General features: G+C 35.8%; 1 protein-coding gene across 1 annotated transcript in view; it reads left to right on the top strand.

The window, feature by feature from the left end:
- LOC142350465 (uncharacterized) overlaps positions 1–6,021 on the top strand; it is a 40,136-nt gene extending 34,115 nt beyond the window's left edge. Inside the window, exons 6-7 of the mRNA XM_075402315.1 lie at positions 164–225; positions 5,705–6,021. Coding sequence (XP_075258430.1) covers positions 164–225; positions 5,705–5,871 — 229 coding nt within the window. The 3' untranslated portion in view covers positions 5,872–6,021. The remainder of the gene's footprint in view (positions 1–163; positions 226–5,704) is intronic.
- The last annotated feature ends 13,071 nt before the right edge of the window (positions 6,022–19,092 follow it).

The following is a 19,092-nucleotide window of genomic DNA, read 5'->3' on the forward strand; positions in this document are numbered from 1 at the left end:
ATAGTTCTTAAGACTGTCAAAACGTTCATTCTTTAGTCAATTATAATTGTCTTTTTTGATCAAAGAAATTCTAGTGGAATCGATTTTATCCGACTTAAAGTGCAGGCAAGCTTAACGAAAACAATGCTAATCTCTTATCAGTCATTGTTTGTTTTGATTTCAGCTTGCTGTCTGTGAAAACACTGTGCTCGTCATCTAGGAAATCAACAGCCGTCAATCTTCATGGTAATAAAAATTCCCCGAAAAATTTAAATAACGGTTGGAATTATCTGACAACCTTTTTATTGTCGTCTGATAATTACAATATACAGCAAATCATATTTGATTTTTCAGGCAGAGAAATTGGTTGGATCCGGTGGAATTTTTGAAAGAAATTTGATTCTTTCCAACCCTTCACTCAGTGATTATACATAAAAAAAAATTCTAGAACTCCACGAAAAATCTTGTGCTGATGATGTTTGTGGCAACTCAAAAAGAATATTAGCTTACCAAACTTTATAATCGTACTTTATATCGAGTATATAATCGTAATATTTTTTCAATTTTTTTGACTTGTAAAAAATTCCGCAAAGGGAGATTGGTTTGTCTATCAGTTTTGCATACTCGTCACCCAAAAAGTTAGACAAAATGATATCAAAAACAACTCGCTTTTCTAATTGGGATGAGGTGAAACAGACAGATTTCTACAAGTATGTCATGTTTCGGTAAGATTACTGCAAAATTTTTGCGAAGATTTTTTAGCGGGTCTCTCCTAGAGTTTGCTGTTGTTTGCTTGGCTTTTTCGCGCGAATTTTATTATTGTTTTGTTGTTTTAGTCGGTCTTTATCGAAGTGCGTTGTTAGCTTTGTTAGCTCGTTGAGCGAAATCAACAAGCAAACAAGAGAAATTTACAGAAGCTTCCTGTTTTTGCGTCCTGTCTGTGGGACTAGACGAAGTGCCTAATATCCGGTGAGATTGTTCCTAATACCCCTCCAGCCCAGTCTGTCCCCCAAGTTTTCTGGGGCGGTTTGCCTGTGAAAACAATCGTCTTACAACATACAACAGTCTTTGTTTGTTGGGTTATTTTCCAAAATTAGTTCCCCTGAGCCTGTGGTTTTTTTTTCAAAATGAAATACAACTTAAGAAATGTAATTTTCAACGAGAGCGGTGAAAAGCAGTTAGAGAATGTAGGCATACAAAGCGAACTACAAAATCCTGAAACCAGCAAAGACATGCATACGGGTTTGACTCAGGAGTTGCAAATTGTATGTGTTAAAGAGTTTTTTCACGTAGCTGCAGGCACAATTCTTTTTCCGCCAGATACCGCAGATAAACTCTACAGAGTTCAAGCGCTAGAAAACTGCGATCAGTACACCAAAATAAGATATTTTGGTTGGGGATCAGAGCACGACGCTTGGTTCAATTCAAAATCAATTTGAGCGTATTCAAAATACAAAGAGCAGTTGTGCAGCCGTCGGAAAATTAACACAGACCTCTCAATTAAAATAGACAATCTACTGATCTCCTGTGATTTCACTGATTCCAGTCAGTTGACTAACTCATTTTTTGAACGTGTTGATCTCTCAATAAAGTCCGAGAGTAACAAATTGCCAGAGGTGTTGACAATATTGAGTTCGTACGTGCCAACATGTCGCTTTGTTCCTATCAAATTCAGAGCAAGATGGTCTCAATTAATATCAGGTATTCTCCTTGAATGTGTTGAGGCTCCAGACAATGAGACAAATTGGCAAAAACTTTTTGCGGTTTCAAAATGCGTTCTACGTGCTTGTAACCGCGGAGGCAAAAAGCAAAAGCGCAATCAAGACCAACGTCTCGCAGAACGTTTTGATCGTTGGAACGCCGGTGAATATGGGAAGCTTTGGTCAGAAGCTGTCTCCTTGAAACAATCAAAAAGACAGAGAACTAACAGCATTGAAGAAATATTGGTCAGAGCGAAAACGTTGTGCCTACAAGGCCAATATGGCCGAGCTGCTAAAGTTTTAGCTTCTGAGGGTCTCGCACCCGCTAACAAAGCTACATTCAAAGCACTGGAAAAGTTACAACCGAAAGAACCATTACCTGATGTCAGTTTACCTGAAGATGCTGCATCCAATGCGTTCCAATTTAGTGAAAACGTAGTTTATGAACAACTAAAGACATTCAACAAGCACACTGCAGCCGGTTCCTCTAAGATGTTTCCAGAACATCTTCAGCACGCAGTAGACTGCACTGCACCCGATCGGTCCGAGTTTGCACTGAAAGCGGTAACAAAATTTGTAAACTTTGGTAGTAGGGGTCTGTTTCCTGTTTTTATTTCCAAAGCACTCTGCTGCGCTTCGCTAACGGCTTTATCCAAAAAGAAAGGTGGGGTGCGTCCGATAGCAGTTGGCGAAGTGTTGCGACGCCTCATAGCAAAATGCTTGGCAAGTGAAGCTAAATCAGAAGCAATTGAGCTATTTAATTGTTTGCAATTGGGAGTCGGCATTAGCGGAGGCGCAGAGGCAATCATTCTTTCGTCAAAAATTACATATGATAATATAGTAAGTGCTCAGACGGACGAAGGCGTGCTTCAAATTGATTTCCAAAACGCTTTTAACTCAGTCAAGCGATCACACTTATTAAAAGCAACTTATGAATTTATTCCACGAATTGCCGCGTTCACCAATTTTTGCTACTCCCAGCACACACCACTCTTTTATAACAATGCAATCATTCAAAGTGAATCGGGTGTTCAGCAGGGTGATCCGCTGGGACCGTTTTTGTTCTCCTTGACGTTATGGCCGATCATACAGAAGATCAAGACTTCAGTTCCGGATTTGGTACGGCACACTTGGTACTTAGATGATGGGTTTATTGCTGGTTCTGAAGATCAGATCAAACAAACGCTTGAAATCCTAGCCAATGAAGGCCCTGAGAGAGGCCTATTCTTGAGAAAAGACAAATGTGAGCTGTGGTCAATTAAAGATTTACCCTCCGTTGATCTGGCAGTAAAAAGGAATTTGGGAAACGGTTTTGAAATTCTGGTTGCTGCAGTTGGTTCAAAAGAGTTTGTCGCTTCTTGTTTGAAGAGGACAGTTCGAAAAATTTTATCTATGCTGGATAATTTACATCACCTCAACGATCCTCACTGTGCATTGGGTATCCTTCGTTACTGTTTGGGAACTCCGAAACTAGTATACTCTTTACGAACCAACACTCCATCAAACGAGATGCTCGAAGTAATGAAAAGTTTCGATGACGGCCAAAGAGAAGTGTTGGATCAAATTGTTGGCTCAATTATTGATGATGACGCATGGAAACAGTCTTCCTTACCTATCAGTTTGTCGGGACTTGGGGTGAGACAGTCACAAGAGCAATACAGAAGTGCGTTTGTGGGCTCAATTTTAGCCTCAGACGAGCTGGTGTACAGAATAACAAGTAGGCGTCCCTCAGAAAGTGACACTTTTAAAGAATTACACCAGAGTCTGGAACAGTTCAATATACTTTCGCACACGCAAAAGAAGATCCAAGAAGCACTTGATAAAGAAAAACATGCTGACCTAATAAGAAATCAAACGTCAACTAGGAAAAAAGCGAGACTCCAATCGCTATGCCTGCCTCATTCCGGAGCATGGCTTGCCGCGCCTCCAATTATCGCTATGGGTCTACACCTTTCAGCTAAGGAATTTCAAGTCAGTGTCAGGTACACGCTCGGGATCGCGGTTTATGACCAAGAAAGAAAATGTCCTTATTGTAAGTCAGGTACATTGGACACGTTTGGTGACCATGCAGTTGCCTGCCATGGAAGGGGAGATGCGATTTCAAGGCACGATAGAATTCGCGATCGTATAGCTTCTGCCTGTTCAGCAGCTAAGTTGTCTCCTGTAGTTGAAAAACGCAATCTCATTGCAGAAAACAACTCACGCCCAGGAGACGTCTCTCTGCCTTGTTGAAAATCTGGCCAATCTGCTGCTCTAGACATAACCGTGACTTCCTCTCTGCAACCGAACATTATTTCTCATGCGGCAGAGAAGTCAGGCTATGCAATTGAAGCTGCTGAAGATCGAAAATATGCTCAATATGAAAATAGTTGTGCTCAACAAGGAATTTTGTTCGTCCCGCTGGCAATTGAAGTTTTGTGCGGTCTGTCGAGGTCTCTGAAGAAGGCCTTACTGCGCATGTCGTTGTTAGCTGATAGCAGAAATTATCAGTCAGTGGGACAATCCATCGCCTTCGACAGAGCAGTTCAGTCACTGTCTGTTGTCATCATACGAGGATCAGCTAATATGCTGTTGTCACGAGCTCCGTAGTTGAACACAGCAAGTAGTTGAACTGTCTGATAATCAGCGACCCGATTGTGTGGGACGCAATGTGAAGATAACTTTTCCTAGACGCTTGAGTTGAGCTGAATCAATCTCTTGATGAATTAGAAACAAGCCCGAATTTTTATTGTACTCACCCAATGAGAGGGGAGTATTTTCGTAAGCAATGTCTTCCAACAGGAGGATACTTGAGCGCAGTTCATTAACGCGAGGAAATTAAAAAACGAGAGTTGAAAGTCTGAGGGAGAGAGGAAGAAACGTCAGAGATCGGAGAAAACCTTAAGATTGGCAATAAGAATTAATCAGCAAACATTTAAATTTTAGATCAATATAAACCAAGATTATTTGATAATGGAGACCACGCAGATTTAAATTAAAATAAATAGTCTTTATCGTAGGATAGATTAGCAACTTGGCATTGAGTGCAATTTTTTTCACGACAAAGTGTCAGGATAATTTTGATCCCGGATTTTAGTTCTTTAAATAATTGGGAAAATTAACATTGAAAGATGGGGATGCGAACGTTCTTGGTTAACAAATTCCGGGATACGGCATAACTATCCAAAAATTGTGGTATTTTGGTGAAACAGTTTTGTGGTGAAATTTTGTGGTGGAATCTGGTCAAATTGAAATAGAACCGATTGATGACTTGTCAAACCTACAGGGTACTTGCCATGAAAATATCAAGATTTGCACAATCATGCAAGATCTTTGCATGGGTTTCGAGAAATAAGATCTCGGCAAGATAAACAAGAGACTTTGACGTAGCAATATATACCAATTTGTAAAAAAAAACAAAAAGCACTTTTAAACAATGTTTAGCACGACCCTAATCGAGGCACAAAGTTTATCTTCCAAGATCTTGCAACATTCTTGCAAGAAAGAGTTTATCTTGCAAGTTTTCGCAAGAAAAAATTTATCTTACAAGATCATGCAAGAAAAAGTTTATCTTGCAAGATTCTTGCAAATAGAAAATCCACGTTAGGAAAAGACTGAATTATAACACAAATTTTGCCGAAACAAAAGCGAATTCTTGTAAGAAAAAAGTTTAGTTGTAAGATTCTTGCAAGAAAAAGTTTATCTTGTAAGATCTTGCAAGATTTTGCAGAAATTCTAGTCTGCAAGATTCATTGTCTTGCAAGATTCTGCTGGAATCTTGCAAGATCTTGCAAGATAATTTTTTTCCGACTAGGGGAATTAACATGTGTTGTTCGTATTTTTACTTCATAATTTAGATTTGAAAGCGAGAATACTTTTCTATTATGTATACGCCACAGACATCGAAACCCTTCAACTTGACTCAAACACAAGTCGTTGAGGTAAAATTATAAAACTTTGGTAACTGAGTGGGGGGGGGGGGGGGGGGGTTAAAAAATGAATTCAAAGATCTCGCATGATGAGAAACTGTTCATTTTTGTTTTCAGGCGTGGGTAAAATGAAAGGATCAGTGGCAGCTTTGATAGTAACTGGCTCTGTTGTGGGAATAATTGCCATTTGTGTACTCTTTTGTCATCATAAACGAATCGGAAGGGCTGCCAAAAATGTGAAGAATTTGGGCAAAGCGTCACCCTATCTCAACCATCCAAGATGAACAATCTATCGCAACAGAACTCAAAAAATTTTTCATTGTCACACTTACATAACGAAAGCTTATTTTCTTTGTTAAAATCCATAGTTTTATAAATTAGATAGTACTGACCGCAAACCCAGCTTTTAATTTGTACAATTTTTATCGCGGTGACAGTTTTTGGAACAGATTATCTCGTGTGGTTGTGACTGCGTATCTGAAGTAGCTAATTCGTCAATCAATTTCTATTAATTCGCTCATAATTGCTCTCGCATGAAGTTTGAAGCAATTGTTGTAGACGTATGTCTTTTTACGCATAAGTTTTGATTGACCGTTTTTCAACATTCTTAAGTTTTGTGTGCCCTCAATTGCTCTCATTTCGAAAATTTTTTGCTAAAATAAAGTTAATTGTCGGTGCGTGAGCCACTATAGCTTTGTGGGTAAGATTTCAGACTGCAGTCCTAGAAATTGAGGGTTCAAAAACCTATCAGTTAGTACCCGTAGCTAACTCCAATTGCGTTTCAGTAAATGCAATTCCTCATCATTACGTTTCAGTGCGTTTCAGTAAATGCAATTCCTCATCATTACTGAATCATAGACTTAGTCATGTCACCTTTTTGACTTGTCAAACTTGCGTTCAGTCTGATTTTACAATGTTCAGGCTTGGGTCAAGTGCAAAAAAAATTACCTGCGGGGATTGAACCCACAATTTCAGGCTCCTTATTAATAGCCGCACAGCGATAGCTGGGGCTATTATTGGCCTTCTCTTGGTTTTTTTACAATTCAAAGAATTTGAATTGTATTGGGGCGCTGTCTTTTTTTTTAAGATCTGTTCACACATTTTCATGATTTTTGAAGTCAAATTGGAGTAGTGATTTTGGTCACGCCGAAACAGGAAGTGGAGCGAAAAAGCAAGTGGTTTTGCGGCGTGAAATTTTTTCGCTCTAAATTTAAAGTAGAGTGACAAAACAGTGTTTGAACAAAAATTCACTTTCTCGCTAGTGGTTTTTTGTTCACATGCGGCAATTTCACTTTGATTTTTACTGTTTTTTCAAATTTTTGGATCGGATTATTTTCTAAATGGTTTTCCCAATCCATTCATTGTCCGTTCAAGGTCTAGTTTTCTGGTTAGTCATTGAAAATTCTTTGAATTGTGCGTCAGGACTTGTCCTGCTATGTTTTTTATTTCGTCGTCATGATTTTTGTTACGACCATATGATGTCACAGCCATTTTTTGTTCATTCGTTCATGCAATTTCAACTGAATTGCATGTGTGACGTCATTTTTCGCTCTGAGTGGAGCGAGTTTATTTGTTCATGTGCGTGATTAAATTTTTGATCACACTTGACTTACCTCACTCTCAAAAATGACTTCCTCACTTTGAAATTGACTTTTATTTACTTCAATTCAAAGAGATAAGGTCAAATGGGTGTGTGTCACTCTAAATGCGGGTTATTTGAGATCAGCTAATAGAGGTAGCAATAACTTATACAGATTTTAAATCAAAATATAACAGATCAGCCTTCAATGAAAAGACGAATTTTTTTGGTCTGTCTGTTTTATTGTTTTTTTTAGACTGCCGATCTACGAATCTATTGCGGCTATTTTCTGGCAATCTGCCAGCTATGTTACGTTCGTTCTTTTTCCTGCACCACCATGACTGTTGAATTTTGTCTTTTGCGCCGTTAATATACACTTGAAAGAAGCAAATTTCAAGCGAGAAAGCGAGCAAAATATATTACATAGGAGACTTGCATTTACAATTGCCCAATACTGATTTGCACTTGGAGTTCGGTACGGGTAATTTTTGCGCTCATAAAAAAATTGTTAGCTGCACCCACTAAATTTAATTGCCCGCCGCAAACCACTTGATAGCAGTTCATCCGACGTTAGTTGGTTTATGTTTGTTTTTTATTTAGGAAGTTGGACAGATACGCAGCCTGTGAAAATTAAATGCTGAATCACCGCTTTTAAACTTTTTTGGTATACTACTGCAATGCCTTCTTATATGACTTTAATATGTATATGACTGCCATGCCAAAAACTATCTTCATCTACTAAATAACATGTCACAAGTTTTGACGATTAGAATCTTCGCTGATAATGTACTGTTTGATTTTCTATTTTATCTTCAATTGCAAAATAATAATTATGAAATGATGGAGTAGTTATAAAACGTATCGAACAGTTGTGAAGTAATGCAAATATGCAAATAAATTAAGATCTTGAAAAAGTACAGGTGAGCTTGTCCCAATGATTGTGGACTAAATTTTCGTGTAAACATCTCTTAAACTTCTGAAAAACTGTTGAATCAGCACTTACTAGATAATTCACTGCCTAGTTAACACTTCGTAAGTTCTTAATAAAATTTCGAATATTGCACGGCTAAAATTCTGCTTAATACACAATTAAAAAATCTGCACTTTAAATTTTTCCTATTGTGTAAGGCTAGTCAGACACAAGTTATATTATCTGTTTATCCATTGGTTGAAATGGTAGCCTACACAAGCCAGCACTTGCAAAATCTACCTGCTCAAATTTTAAAAAAGTTTGAAATTGTAACAAAGAACATCACAAGTACAAATTCTGAGATCTTAAACTCAATCTCTGGTTTTTATGCAGAAATGAAAAAATCTCAAGCATAAAAAATTTTCAACATGTGGATTTGGTTGTAATATATATCGTTTCACTTCAAATTTTCAATTTTTGTCAACTATATGGCGATTTCTGTTTGCCTTTTGAATAAAAAAGCTTTATTTTTATTGATAAAGTGAGACAACGCTATAAACAACCACTTAGTCTTTTTTGCGATGATTGTTGTCTTTAAAGATCTTACATGTCTCTTCCAAGATCCATAATCTTATTCGATAACTATTTGGAAAATTCAACAGTTATCCTGTTAAAACTACTGATGATGAGAAATAAAGTTTTCTGCGTTAAATCCCAATCCACTGAAGGGCTCTCGATAAAGTACATGGTTTCTCGTTGACTTCGATGTGAACAATATTTCAATTTCAAATCACCGCCCAGTAAGGATAAAAGATTAGATGAGAATGATAATTTAGTCATCTAGTTTTATCACTTGACTGATCTTTTTAAAAATCACCAAGTCCCTTGATTACTTCAAAAAAGTTTTATTTATTCATTTTGAAAGTTACTCAAAGTTTTAGGTTTAAATATCTTTGAGGGATAATTCTGAGAAACTTTCAAAATTATTTCGCTGCCTTAAATTATTGTTCCGACCCCCACTTAAGTGGGGAGGGAGGAACTATATACTCACTTGGGTTTTTTTTGTTCAGTCAGTTTTGACTGATCGATATATTCATCGTAGAGAATTGTGAGTGGTATCATTAAAAAGCCCGTCCAGCGTAGAATACGGAATTAAAAAGATTTTTTCGATTTTTGGTTTGTACAGGGGGTTATCGAAATTAAAGTTTTGTGAACATTCGACTGTTTTTGTTCACATTTTCAGTAATTTTTGCTAAAATTTGGCACAATTTCGCTAATATAATTCAAAATAAGTTTAAATTGTTAACGGCAGAGTGTTGCTGCTACCTTTAGAGATAGAAGAGCGCTGCTGAATTGGTTGATTGAAATTTTTTGGCTAAAACTTTTGACAACATTTTCAAAATTCAATCTTTTTTAATCAAAAATGGCCCAAAATATGCTTTTTTGGTCCATTTTATTAAAGTTTGCCCAACTTAGTGATTTAGAAACCATAACACAGACTCCCTATTCTCAAAAAGAGCGCCAGTTGAACTTAGGCGCCGTATGAAAGCCTTGTGGAATTAAAACTTTGCCTCTTTTGCAGATTTAACTCTATACTTATACAAAATGCATCGTTGTTTTTATTTAATATTTGAAGAATTCCAATCAACAATTGGTCTAATTCGCAAACACTTGGAACTTTTGGTCGAATTGGTGGGACAAAATGAGGGAGAGGTTCGATAATTTTATGGATTCTTAGAATCAGAGACTTTTTGGTTATTATTTTGATACTGCCCTTTTTCAAAATATTTTGCTTTTGTTTTTTAAATGTTAATTACTGACAATTTTTTATCCATGGCTCCATTAATGACAGCACCAATTACGTAAATTTGAGGCCGATTGTAGATGAAGTTTGTTCTCAGAGAACCAAAGGGTTTTTATGGCTTTGAGGAAGAGTTTTAGTGAAATTTAACTGAAATCTTGTCTTTTGCCTTCAATTGTTATTCTTTTGGCAGTCTGATATTTAAATCAAACGACTCAAAGATCTAAATTTATTCCTCAACAGTTGCAATTGAACCTCTTTTATTCATTCGGTTGTTACCTAATGTCTCATATGTTATTGAATGTATCTGTTTTAAGGAAATTTCTGTGATTTTTTGAAATTGTCAATTTTTTATATTATTTTAGTCAACATTTTGCTTATTCTCAGTAAATACAGGTGAACCTTTCCTCCTTATAGAATAAAAACTAATTTTGTGGAAGATTGTTTTAACAGAAGGTTTTCTTGTTTTCGGTAATACGAGTTTTCATACAAAATTTTCTGATTTTTGTGCATATTTGCCCATTTTTGCTGTTGTTTTTGTTTCTTTTGTAAATAGTCACATTATCTATCAATCTAAGTGAAAAAAACTTTAAAACTTTTCAATTGAACATACTTTTTGTTTTCATAACATATGTTTTGAAGGGCTGCGACACCGTTCTCTTGCAGAAATTGGTACAGTTCATTTATTTTTGCCCTTTATTTGTTGTTACTTTTTGTTGTCATATGCCAAAATATTGTGTAATTAAAGGTCTCATTGGCCAAATATGGATAAACAATTGAACTTAAAAACTGCTATCGGCACATAGCTAATGATTGTTTTGACTTTCGAATTAAGTTTCTGAAGAGTGTAAGAGTATTCTTCAACTTATCCCTTTTTGTTCTGGTTTGCTTTTTTTTCGTATTTTACAATGTTGTATAATTTTCGTAAATTAGCTTCATTATTTACAGCTCTTTTAATGTTTTGTTGAATCAAACAATAATTTTTCTGTTGCTTAAACGTTTTAAATTATGTTTTCAGGGCTTTGACAAAAATTGTTTCAGAAGAATTTTGTGAAGTCTAGATAGTTTTCAGTTTTTGTGGTTCTTTTTGTAGTCCAGCTAGTATTTAATGTTTTTTGTAATCTTATGAAATAATTATATTAATAACAGTCGCTACGAGTTGTTGCAAGACAAACTGTCTGCTCTTTTAGTCGAATGCTCTTGTTTGCTATGGATTTTAAAAATATTTGTTTTTAATAAAAGAGATAGATTTTTGAGATCTGCCAATTTAATTTCTGTTAAGTTGTAGCTAAGCATCTCTATATACAATTCAAATCATTTATCTATTGAAATACAATTTGCTCTTCATAACGGTTTTATTTTCCTCAAATGTTCTTTCTTCTTGGAACAAACAGTTTTCATAAAACCAACTTCTGTATAACATGTTGGTCATTTTTTGTTCCGACGCCTCTGAGGGGGGAGGAACTATATACACAAATGGTTTTTTTGTTCAGAAAATTTTGGTCAATCAATATAATATTATCAGAGAGTTGTGAGTGGTATCATTAGAAAGCCCGTGCAGCGTAGAATATGGAATTAAAAAGATTTTTTCAATTTTTGCTTTTTATCGTGGATTAAAGTTTTGTGAAAATTAGACGTAATTTAGCTGCTTTTTTTTCACTTTTTTGAACAAAATTTTGTCAATTTTGACCAAATTTTCTTCAATATTGCTAAAATTTGTTAAACCTCTTAATTGTAGTGTAATTGATTTTATCTCTAAAGATAGAGGTGGGCTGCTGAATTGTTGAATCCGAGTTTTTTTTACTAGAATTTATGCTAAATTTTTCAAAATTCAAAATTTTTTTCGTCAAAAAAATGGCTTTTTAAGCCCTACTGCTATAAGTACACAATATTTAACTGCGGCCATATTCTTCCTAAAATTGTATTCCCGCTGGCATTAAGAGCCTTCTGGAATTAAACTTTGCCAATTTTTTGCAAATTTAATGTCGATAAATATACATAATGCATTATTTTTTTTGACAAACCAAAAAATTTTGAAGAAAATTAGTGTACTTCGCAACCATTTCAACAATTGAGCATTTTGATAGACGCTCAGCAATATCTGGGATGAATTTGATCTCATCGTGAATCCTTATGATAAAATTTTTTTATATTTTAATGGGGCGCAGCCTTTTTTTTCGATAATTCCCCTATGTAAATGTTTTTTATTTAAATTAGGGACAAGACTTTCAAATCAGTGCTCAATTAATGACGGACACTGTTTACAGTAAACAAAACCCAATGAGAATATATTACGGTTTCAGAATTAGCTCATGGATTTTATGGCTCTGATCAATTGTTTTCGTAAAAGATTTATGGACTTCCTGCGTTTTGTTTTCATTTCTTATAATTTTTTGTAGCTCAATGACTTAGTGTTTCCAATCAAGGTTCCATTTATTTTTGAGAAGTTTTGAAAAAACCTACAAATGTTTCTCAGTTGTTGTCTAATGTCTGTTAAGACTTTGAACATATTTTTTGAGAAAATATCGGTAAATTTTCCCACTATTTTTTCTTATTTCTCTCAACTTTGGCCGCAGTCTAAGTAAAAACAGGAAAAAACAGACTTCCAGTCATGTATAGATTAATTTCGGTAACGATTTTGTATTCAACTAATGGTTTCATATTTTTGGTACTACCCGTTTTCAATTTTTCTTTTAATTTTATCATAACTGAACGTTTTGTTGAGTGCATTTTGTTTCCTTGATGAACTATCGTATTAATGAAAAGTCCAATTAAAGAAAAGCATTGTAAGAGAAATGCACAACAATGGAAAAAAGCGTATCTAGATATGGTAATTGTTTTTGTTGAATAGTTTATGCTTTTTGGGCTGAGGCACAAGTATCTCGCAAAATTTTGTGGGTTTTTGGTTTTGCCTAAGTTTGTCTTTCCTTTCGTTGCCAAACGCAATATACTCAGTTAATGTAGATCTTAATTGCCTTTCCAAGACGTATAACTCAACCGAATTAGAGATTTCAGTTAAAAACTAATTGTTTCAACGAATTTCAAATTAAATTTAAGAAAAAAATATTTAATCTGTCTCCTTTTTGCTTTTATTTTCATCACCATGTAACTAAGTTTCTTTAGTAATCTCAGTTAATTTTGTCGATTTGTTTTTTTTCCGCGCTTGGTTGTGCGTTGAGACTGATTGCTTCGACCATATAGTTTCATAAAATAATTTGAGATTTCTAAACTGTTCATTATTTGGGATTCTTTTTGCTGTCATGTCTAAGTAGTCTTTTTATGATGACGACTCGTTGATGTTAAGATGAAGGCAAAATGATGATTTACAGTTCTTGCAGGTGACATCTTATAATTATAGTGCCTTAAACAGCGTCATGTATTAAAATTATTTGAAGTTTTGGCTTCTTTATGAATTTGTTCTTCGTTGGCTCCTGACTTAGTCTGTTTATTAACAGGTCCAATTGGATTCGTGAGTTGTTGCAATGTAATCCGTCGCTTTCTGTTGTAATCTTAAGTCTGTTGTTGTTTTTGAAAATATCTGCTTTTCAAAATAAATTTGGGGTTTTTGAGCGTTGTCTTTTTTAAATAGTTTTTCGGTTGATTTGTAGCTCAGTATCTGTAAAAACAGGTCAAAACTGATTTCCGTTGAGCTATAATTTACAACGGTTTTAGCTTCGAACATTCGTTTCTCGGCTTTGTCACTATTGTTACTACGAGATTTCAAAAAATGTTAGATTTTTGTTTATTTGTACATTTCAAAGTGTTTTTGGTTTCTTTTTAAATTATAACAATAACCGTTGGTCCCTTTGGCTTTGAAATTTTGCGCCATCGAACATTGCATGTTGACATGTATCAATTGCTACCTATTTAGATATAAATGAACCTTTTAGTTTGATGGTTTTAGTTGATATCTAATTAAAATAATAACTGAGAAATTAATTGTTTTCAAAAATGGAAAAGTATTTTTGAACTTCGCACCCGTTTGCTCTTGTTTGTCTACCTGTTAACCAGTTGTATTGGGGACAAGTTCATCATATCTTTTCTAATGAAATACCTGTTAAATTGTTTTGGTTTTTATCTGATGAGAGTTTGATTTTTATATGATTTTTTTATTATAGATTTGATTATTGTATTTTTTATAGTATTTATTATAGTTTTGGTCATAAATAATGTTTGTTGTTTGATTTTTATTTTTCTCCTTTCTAGTAGTCCTTTTTATCAACTTTTTTCATAGGCCCTCTAGTGTGCCATTTTCATATTTCATTGGTTTTTATAGAACGATGTGTATGTTTTTGAAAGTTTTCCATCTCTTCATCTTTTGGTAGCCAATTAAGTCAAGAATATAGATGAGTGGGGTCGGAACATTATGTGCGTGCGCACATTACCGAGCCTGCTTGTTAGTATTCGAGACACTGAAGGTAGAGTTGAACGTTCTGGTCCCATACTTTCAAAAGAATATGAAACATAAGTTTATTGTCGTGAAATTAAAAACAGTTGATAACTCAAAGTGGTAAAAGTTCTCGAGATATTTCACGTTTTCCAGTTAAAATTCCGGTACAATTTTAGCGGATCTCACCGGTTATTTTCACAGTTTATAGTAAAATAGAGGGATTGTAATTTATTGTAGTGTTTTATCAACAGCTTTATCCTAAGAAGGATAACTTATTTTCAAACTAATTAGATCTTGTGTAAGTTTACATTTTGTTTTCCTTTTATTTGTAACAAATTTTTCTTCTTGTTCACTTTTAAATATTACAGAGATAGTTTTTGCATCGACTAACTTCTTTTACCAAATGGCTATTTTGTTCATAATTTCTGTCTTTCTTTAGTATTAGCTTTACTTCACTAGAGCTTTAATCTCATCTATTTCCAATTCTTAACCAGCTGTTTATTTTATTTATGTTGTTACTGTTAGAATAAATTGAACAATTGAATATGTGTCTCAAAAACTTCGAGAGACTTTATTATAATAGTTTTCGGGATGTCCCTTTTTAAATATTTGCCTAGCAGCATCCTTGGATGCTTATAGGCTGCAATTTGAATAAACTCTCTATTTATTTGTCTCTGACAGCTGAAACCCGAGAGTCACTGGAGTTTTTGTGGAAACAAAATTATTGGGGTTTTGAATTATCGGTTCTATACTGTCCCCCTATCCCAATGTTTTAATGCCCCACCCCCGTTTCAAATTATTTGTTGTTATCTGGCACCTTGCTATGTAAAAATATAGCTCGTGCTACTGGAGCTGAGCTATTTTTGCTCACTATGCTGTGGGAGGGGACACATTAGAGTAGAAACGAGTTTGTGAAAATTAATTTTCAATCAACAATCAATCGAACTCAACCAAGAGCTTTACTGAATTTTATTCAGGTTCTAACAGTAAATAACTCTATTTTTTTCAAATTAGAGATATCTTGTTGAAATCTATTTATGGATATATAGCAAATCAGATATATAGCAAATTAGGCACAAAAATTTTATGGAATTTGCTTACGCGTGACATAATTATGAAAATTGTTGGGATAGTCCCTTGCTAAAAGCGTTACGGGGGTATAAGCAGGCGCAGCTACTGCGAAAATGGACTAGCAGTTGTTTCGTACCACCATCTTTTGGCCACCACCCTATTGTGCTGACATTTTCAATTCATTGTCTGAAGCTCTCAAACTTGGACATCTCATATGACCCGTTTTTCTTGTTCCTCGCGACTTCATCTCTCTACCTACCAAGTAAACAATGAAAAACCAAAATTCCTGAAAAGTTATTGTAAGGTTATCTTATGGACACTTTACTCTCATAGCCTTTTAAGAAAAAAGTTGTAGTCGGCCTAGAAATCATGAGGGCTAACGTCGTTTTTGCCTAGAAAAAAAAACTACGATACCAACGATATCTTATGTCTAAAAACCGACGATTTCTCGACTAGGAAAAGCTGCTCTTCGGCAACCGCAAATGCAGTAATTGAATCGCTCGAACGAGTAGAGAGCAATTCATTAGTTGGATGACGAAGAGAACTCAAACAGCAAACAATGAGCTAGTGTCCAATTAATAGGATCGAGTTATGCAAATCTGGTTATCATCATGAGGGACTCTGATTTTGCCCTTCTTGAAACAAACTGGACAAAACACTTAGCCAACTTCAAATGGATTCACTTGCAGCAATGTCACTTTTTCTACAATTTTAATTTGTATGTGCAGAAAAAATTATAGGATCCCAAACATAAAGCCACAGGAGAAGACATTAAAAAAAACTGTACAAATTGCACCACTAACAAGAAGAGCTTCTCACCAAAGGGACAATTGCAGTTGTTAAGCATAGCATTTCGACTAAGCAGCCGTATTTCTTCTAATCCTGAGAACCTCTTGCACGCTGTTATCTCGAGAGTCCCAACAAAATGTAAACGAAGTTTTTCGTGAGTCACAAATTTGGAAAATCAGTGAGACGTGACCTTTTTACAATGTGACTTTGTTCGGCAGTGCTTCACAAATAGCGCGATGCGAGTAATTGGCGACGACTTATTTCGAAATGTACTGAGCATGAAACCAAATCCGAAGCAGTTACCCGGGTTGCCCTACATACAAACAACTGGATAATAATACAAGGTCATATATTACACCCTGTAATTACACAAGGTCAGATATGACACCCGGTAATTATAAGCGCTCAAATATGATCTGTAAGACTTCCCGGTAATCACAATCAGATCATACACGTTTTGAAAGCTGTTCAAACGATCAACAAGGTAACGCATTACTATAACTTGTTGTCAACCAGATCTGTAAATTTAGTTGAAACATCAAAGTTTTCCTTTCCTTCGAAATCCCGATAATCATACAAGGTCACAAAGGAGTCTATAAGTTCCTGGCAACAAAGAAAAGATCATAAACCGAAACCTGTATCTTCTAAAACACAGTCCGAAAAGAATGGAAATGTTTTTAAAATATATTCAACAAAAACTCCAATTTGGAAACAAAGTATTTTGCTGTTAATACAAGATTATATATGATTTATGCCACAAAGTGGTCTTTATGATAATACAAACTATGATATTTTTACAACGTTCTCGATGAGACAAAAGGACGGAAACACACCCAGGACAATCTGGAATGATCTCCAAAGTCAGTTTTTCAACTTGACTAGTGAAACTTTCCGACGTTCTTCTATCTAGTTTTTGTTTTCATTGCGTTAGAAGCTGTTCGCAATCATTTCTGGTTTCCCGGTAATCATACAAATATCATTTACGATTTCCTGGTTACCATGAAAGTATCATGCATATATGATCTACTTCATTCAAAAATGATGTCTTACTACTCTTAGTTGTCTCATAATGAGATATGTCTAAATTGTTAATTAGTTTACACTGTTGGCACTGGAATCTTTTGTCTGAACTTTGCGGAGGTTTATAGTTGTAAACTAGCGCTACTTGAGGTCAACAGATCTTTTCAGACCAGTGACTTATAAAATTGGCTCGGGAGATTAGTGCGGAAGCCATGGCAATTACTGCAATTCATAAAGATCCCTCACATTGCTAGCTTCAAGGTAAGACTTTGGCAACCCTGTGCTACTCTTTCGCAATGCTACCAGCCAACTTGGCATCGGCTTATTTACCTGTCGTTTCTCCTTTTCATTTTTATACTTTGATGGGAGCTCCTACTGTACCTTGCGACATCGTGAACATAAACAGTTTATGTTTACTTCATTATAAGCCACGGAATTTTCAACTTGTAGTTGGCAATCAACATACAAAAAGAGAGTGATTTTATACAAATAGCGCTCACTTCACCAGTTCATACCAAGGGGAATAGCCCAAGAGGAAAGGCGGCGTTGCTTGCCAGCTGGAGCCCAGTTCGAACCCGTTGAAGGCTCTGGAGAAAAAAACATTGAAACGTAGCCCAACAAAATGTAGCCGATCGGAGCTGAACCTGGGTACGAGTTTAAATGACTCTCAAGACGAGGTGCGCGACCCAAGCCAGCCCTGATCAGGCCGCCTTGTGTTGTCCCGCACGGGGATGAAACGCTACTGCTCCACAGAGTCTGGCGGCACAATCTACGGTCTGGATAGACTAACCGGGACCTCAGCCAGTTTCTGCACGGTCTGATCAGGACACTACATTTAGTCTGCAAAATATGATCAGGACGGCATCCATTGTGTGCTCTGTCTGATTAAGATTACCTACGGTCTCAAAAGTCAGCACAGAGCCGCACCCAGATTCTAAGTAGTCTGTTCAAAGCGTGGCCTAATTTCTGATTATTTTTTGTATGATCTGGATGGTCTCTCATCAGAAACATTTACGAGAAGGTCTGCTTAGACCTAAGAAGTCCAACCGAAAAAACGGCCAGTCCACCAAAAAATGAAGAGATAACTAACCCACGCATGGACTGTTTTCTGAGGCGCTAGTCTTAACTTCGCTTGATTAAAATATAGAACCAGACTAACAGCTAAGCGTTTTTAATTGAGGTCGAGATGAATTATTTTTCTCTGCTCGGAAATAATATTTTCTACCGATGACCCCGAAAACCATTTATATCAAATGATGTCTTTTCCATGAAAAAAATACTTTGTACCAATTCTCCTTTCTATTTCAACAGTTTAAAGTGACGGTCGGGGTACCCCCAATGCGCAACCGAAGTAAGTCTCGCAACCCCAAATCACAGCTCATGCCGATTGCGCAAATCAAGTTGTTCTATTACCCTCCGTGCGCGATTTAAGTTGATCTGGCACCCACAATGAGTGACTCAAAGTGTTCTGGTACCCCCAGTGTATGAACGAAAAAAACCTGATCACAGCTAATTTTTTTGTAGACGGTCTAATAGGAGCCGACTTGTGTCGCGCACCTCATCTGGGGCTGCAAATAACCAAGGTGCATAGCACTGAAATAATTTCGGCTCGATATCAGAAAAACAGAAAGCGATATCAATAACCAGCAAAGATTTCAAACTATTGCCGGACTTTCAAACAAAATTTTGTTTCTTCACATGAAAGTGTAATTAATGCACAGAAATTACATATGCAAGTCATTTAAACCAATTCCCCGAGTCAAGGGCTGAAAATTTGAAGAGGAACTTTTGTCAAAGAAAAACTTTTGCAATCACTGGCCATTTTCTTCCCCTGATCAACTCAGTTTGTTACTTCAGTCAAATCTGATTGAACTCCACTAAAAGGAAAAAGACATCTTTCAACTAGGTTTTAACCCGAAATCAACTTCAACCCACCATCAACGAG

Source organism: Convolutriloba macropyga, chromosome 12, assembly GCF_964194025.1.
Source record: "Convolutriloba macropyga chromosome 12, txConMacr16.3, whole genome shotgun sequence".
Taxonomy (NCBI): Eukaryota; Metazoa; Xenacoelomorpha; order Acoela; family Convolutidae; genus Convolutriloba; species Convolutriloba macropyga.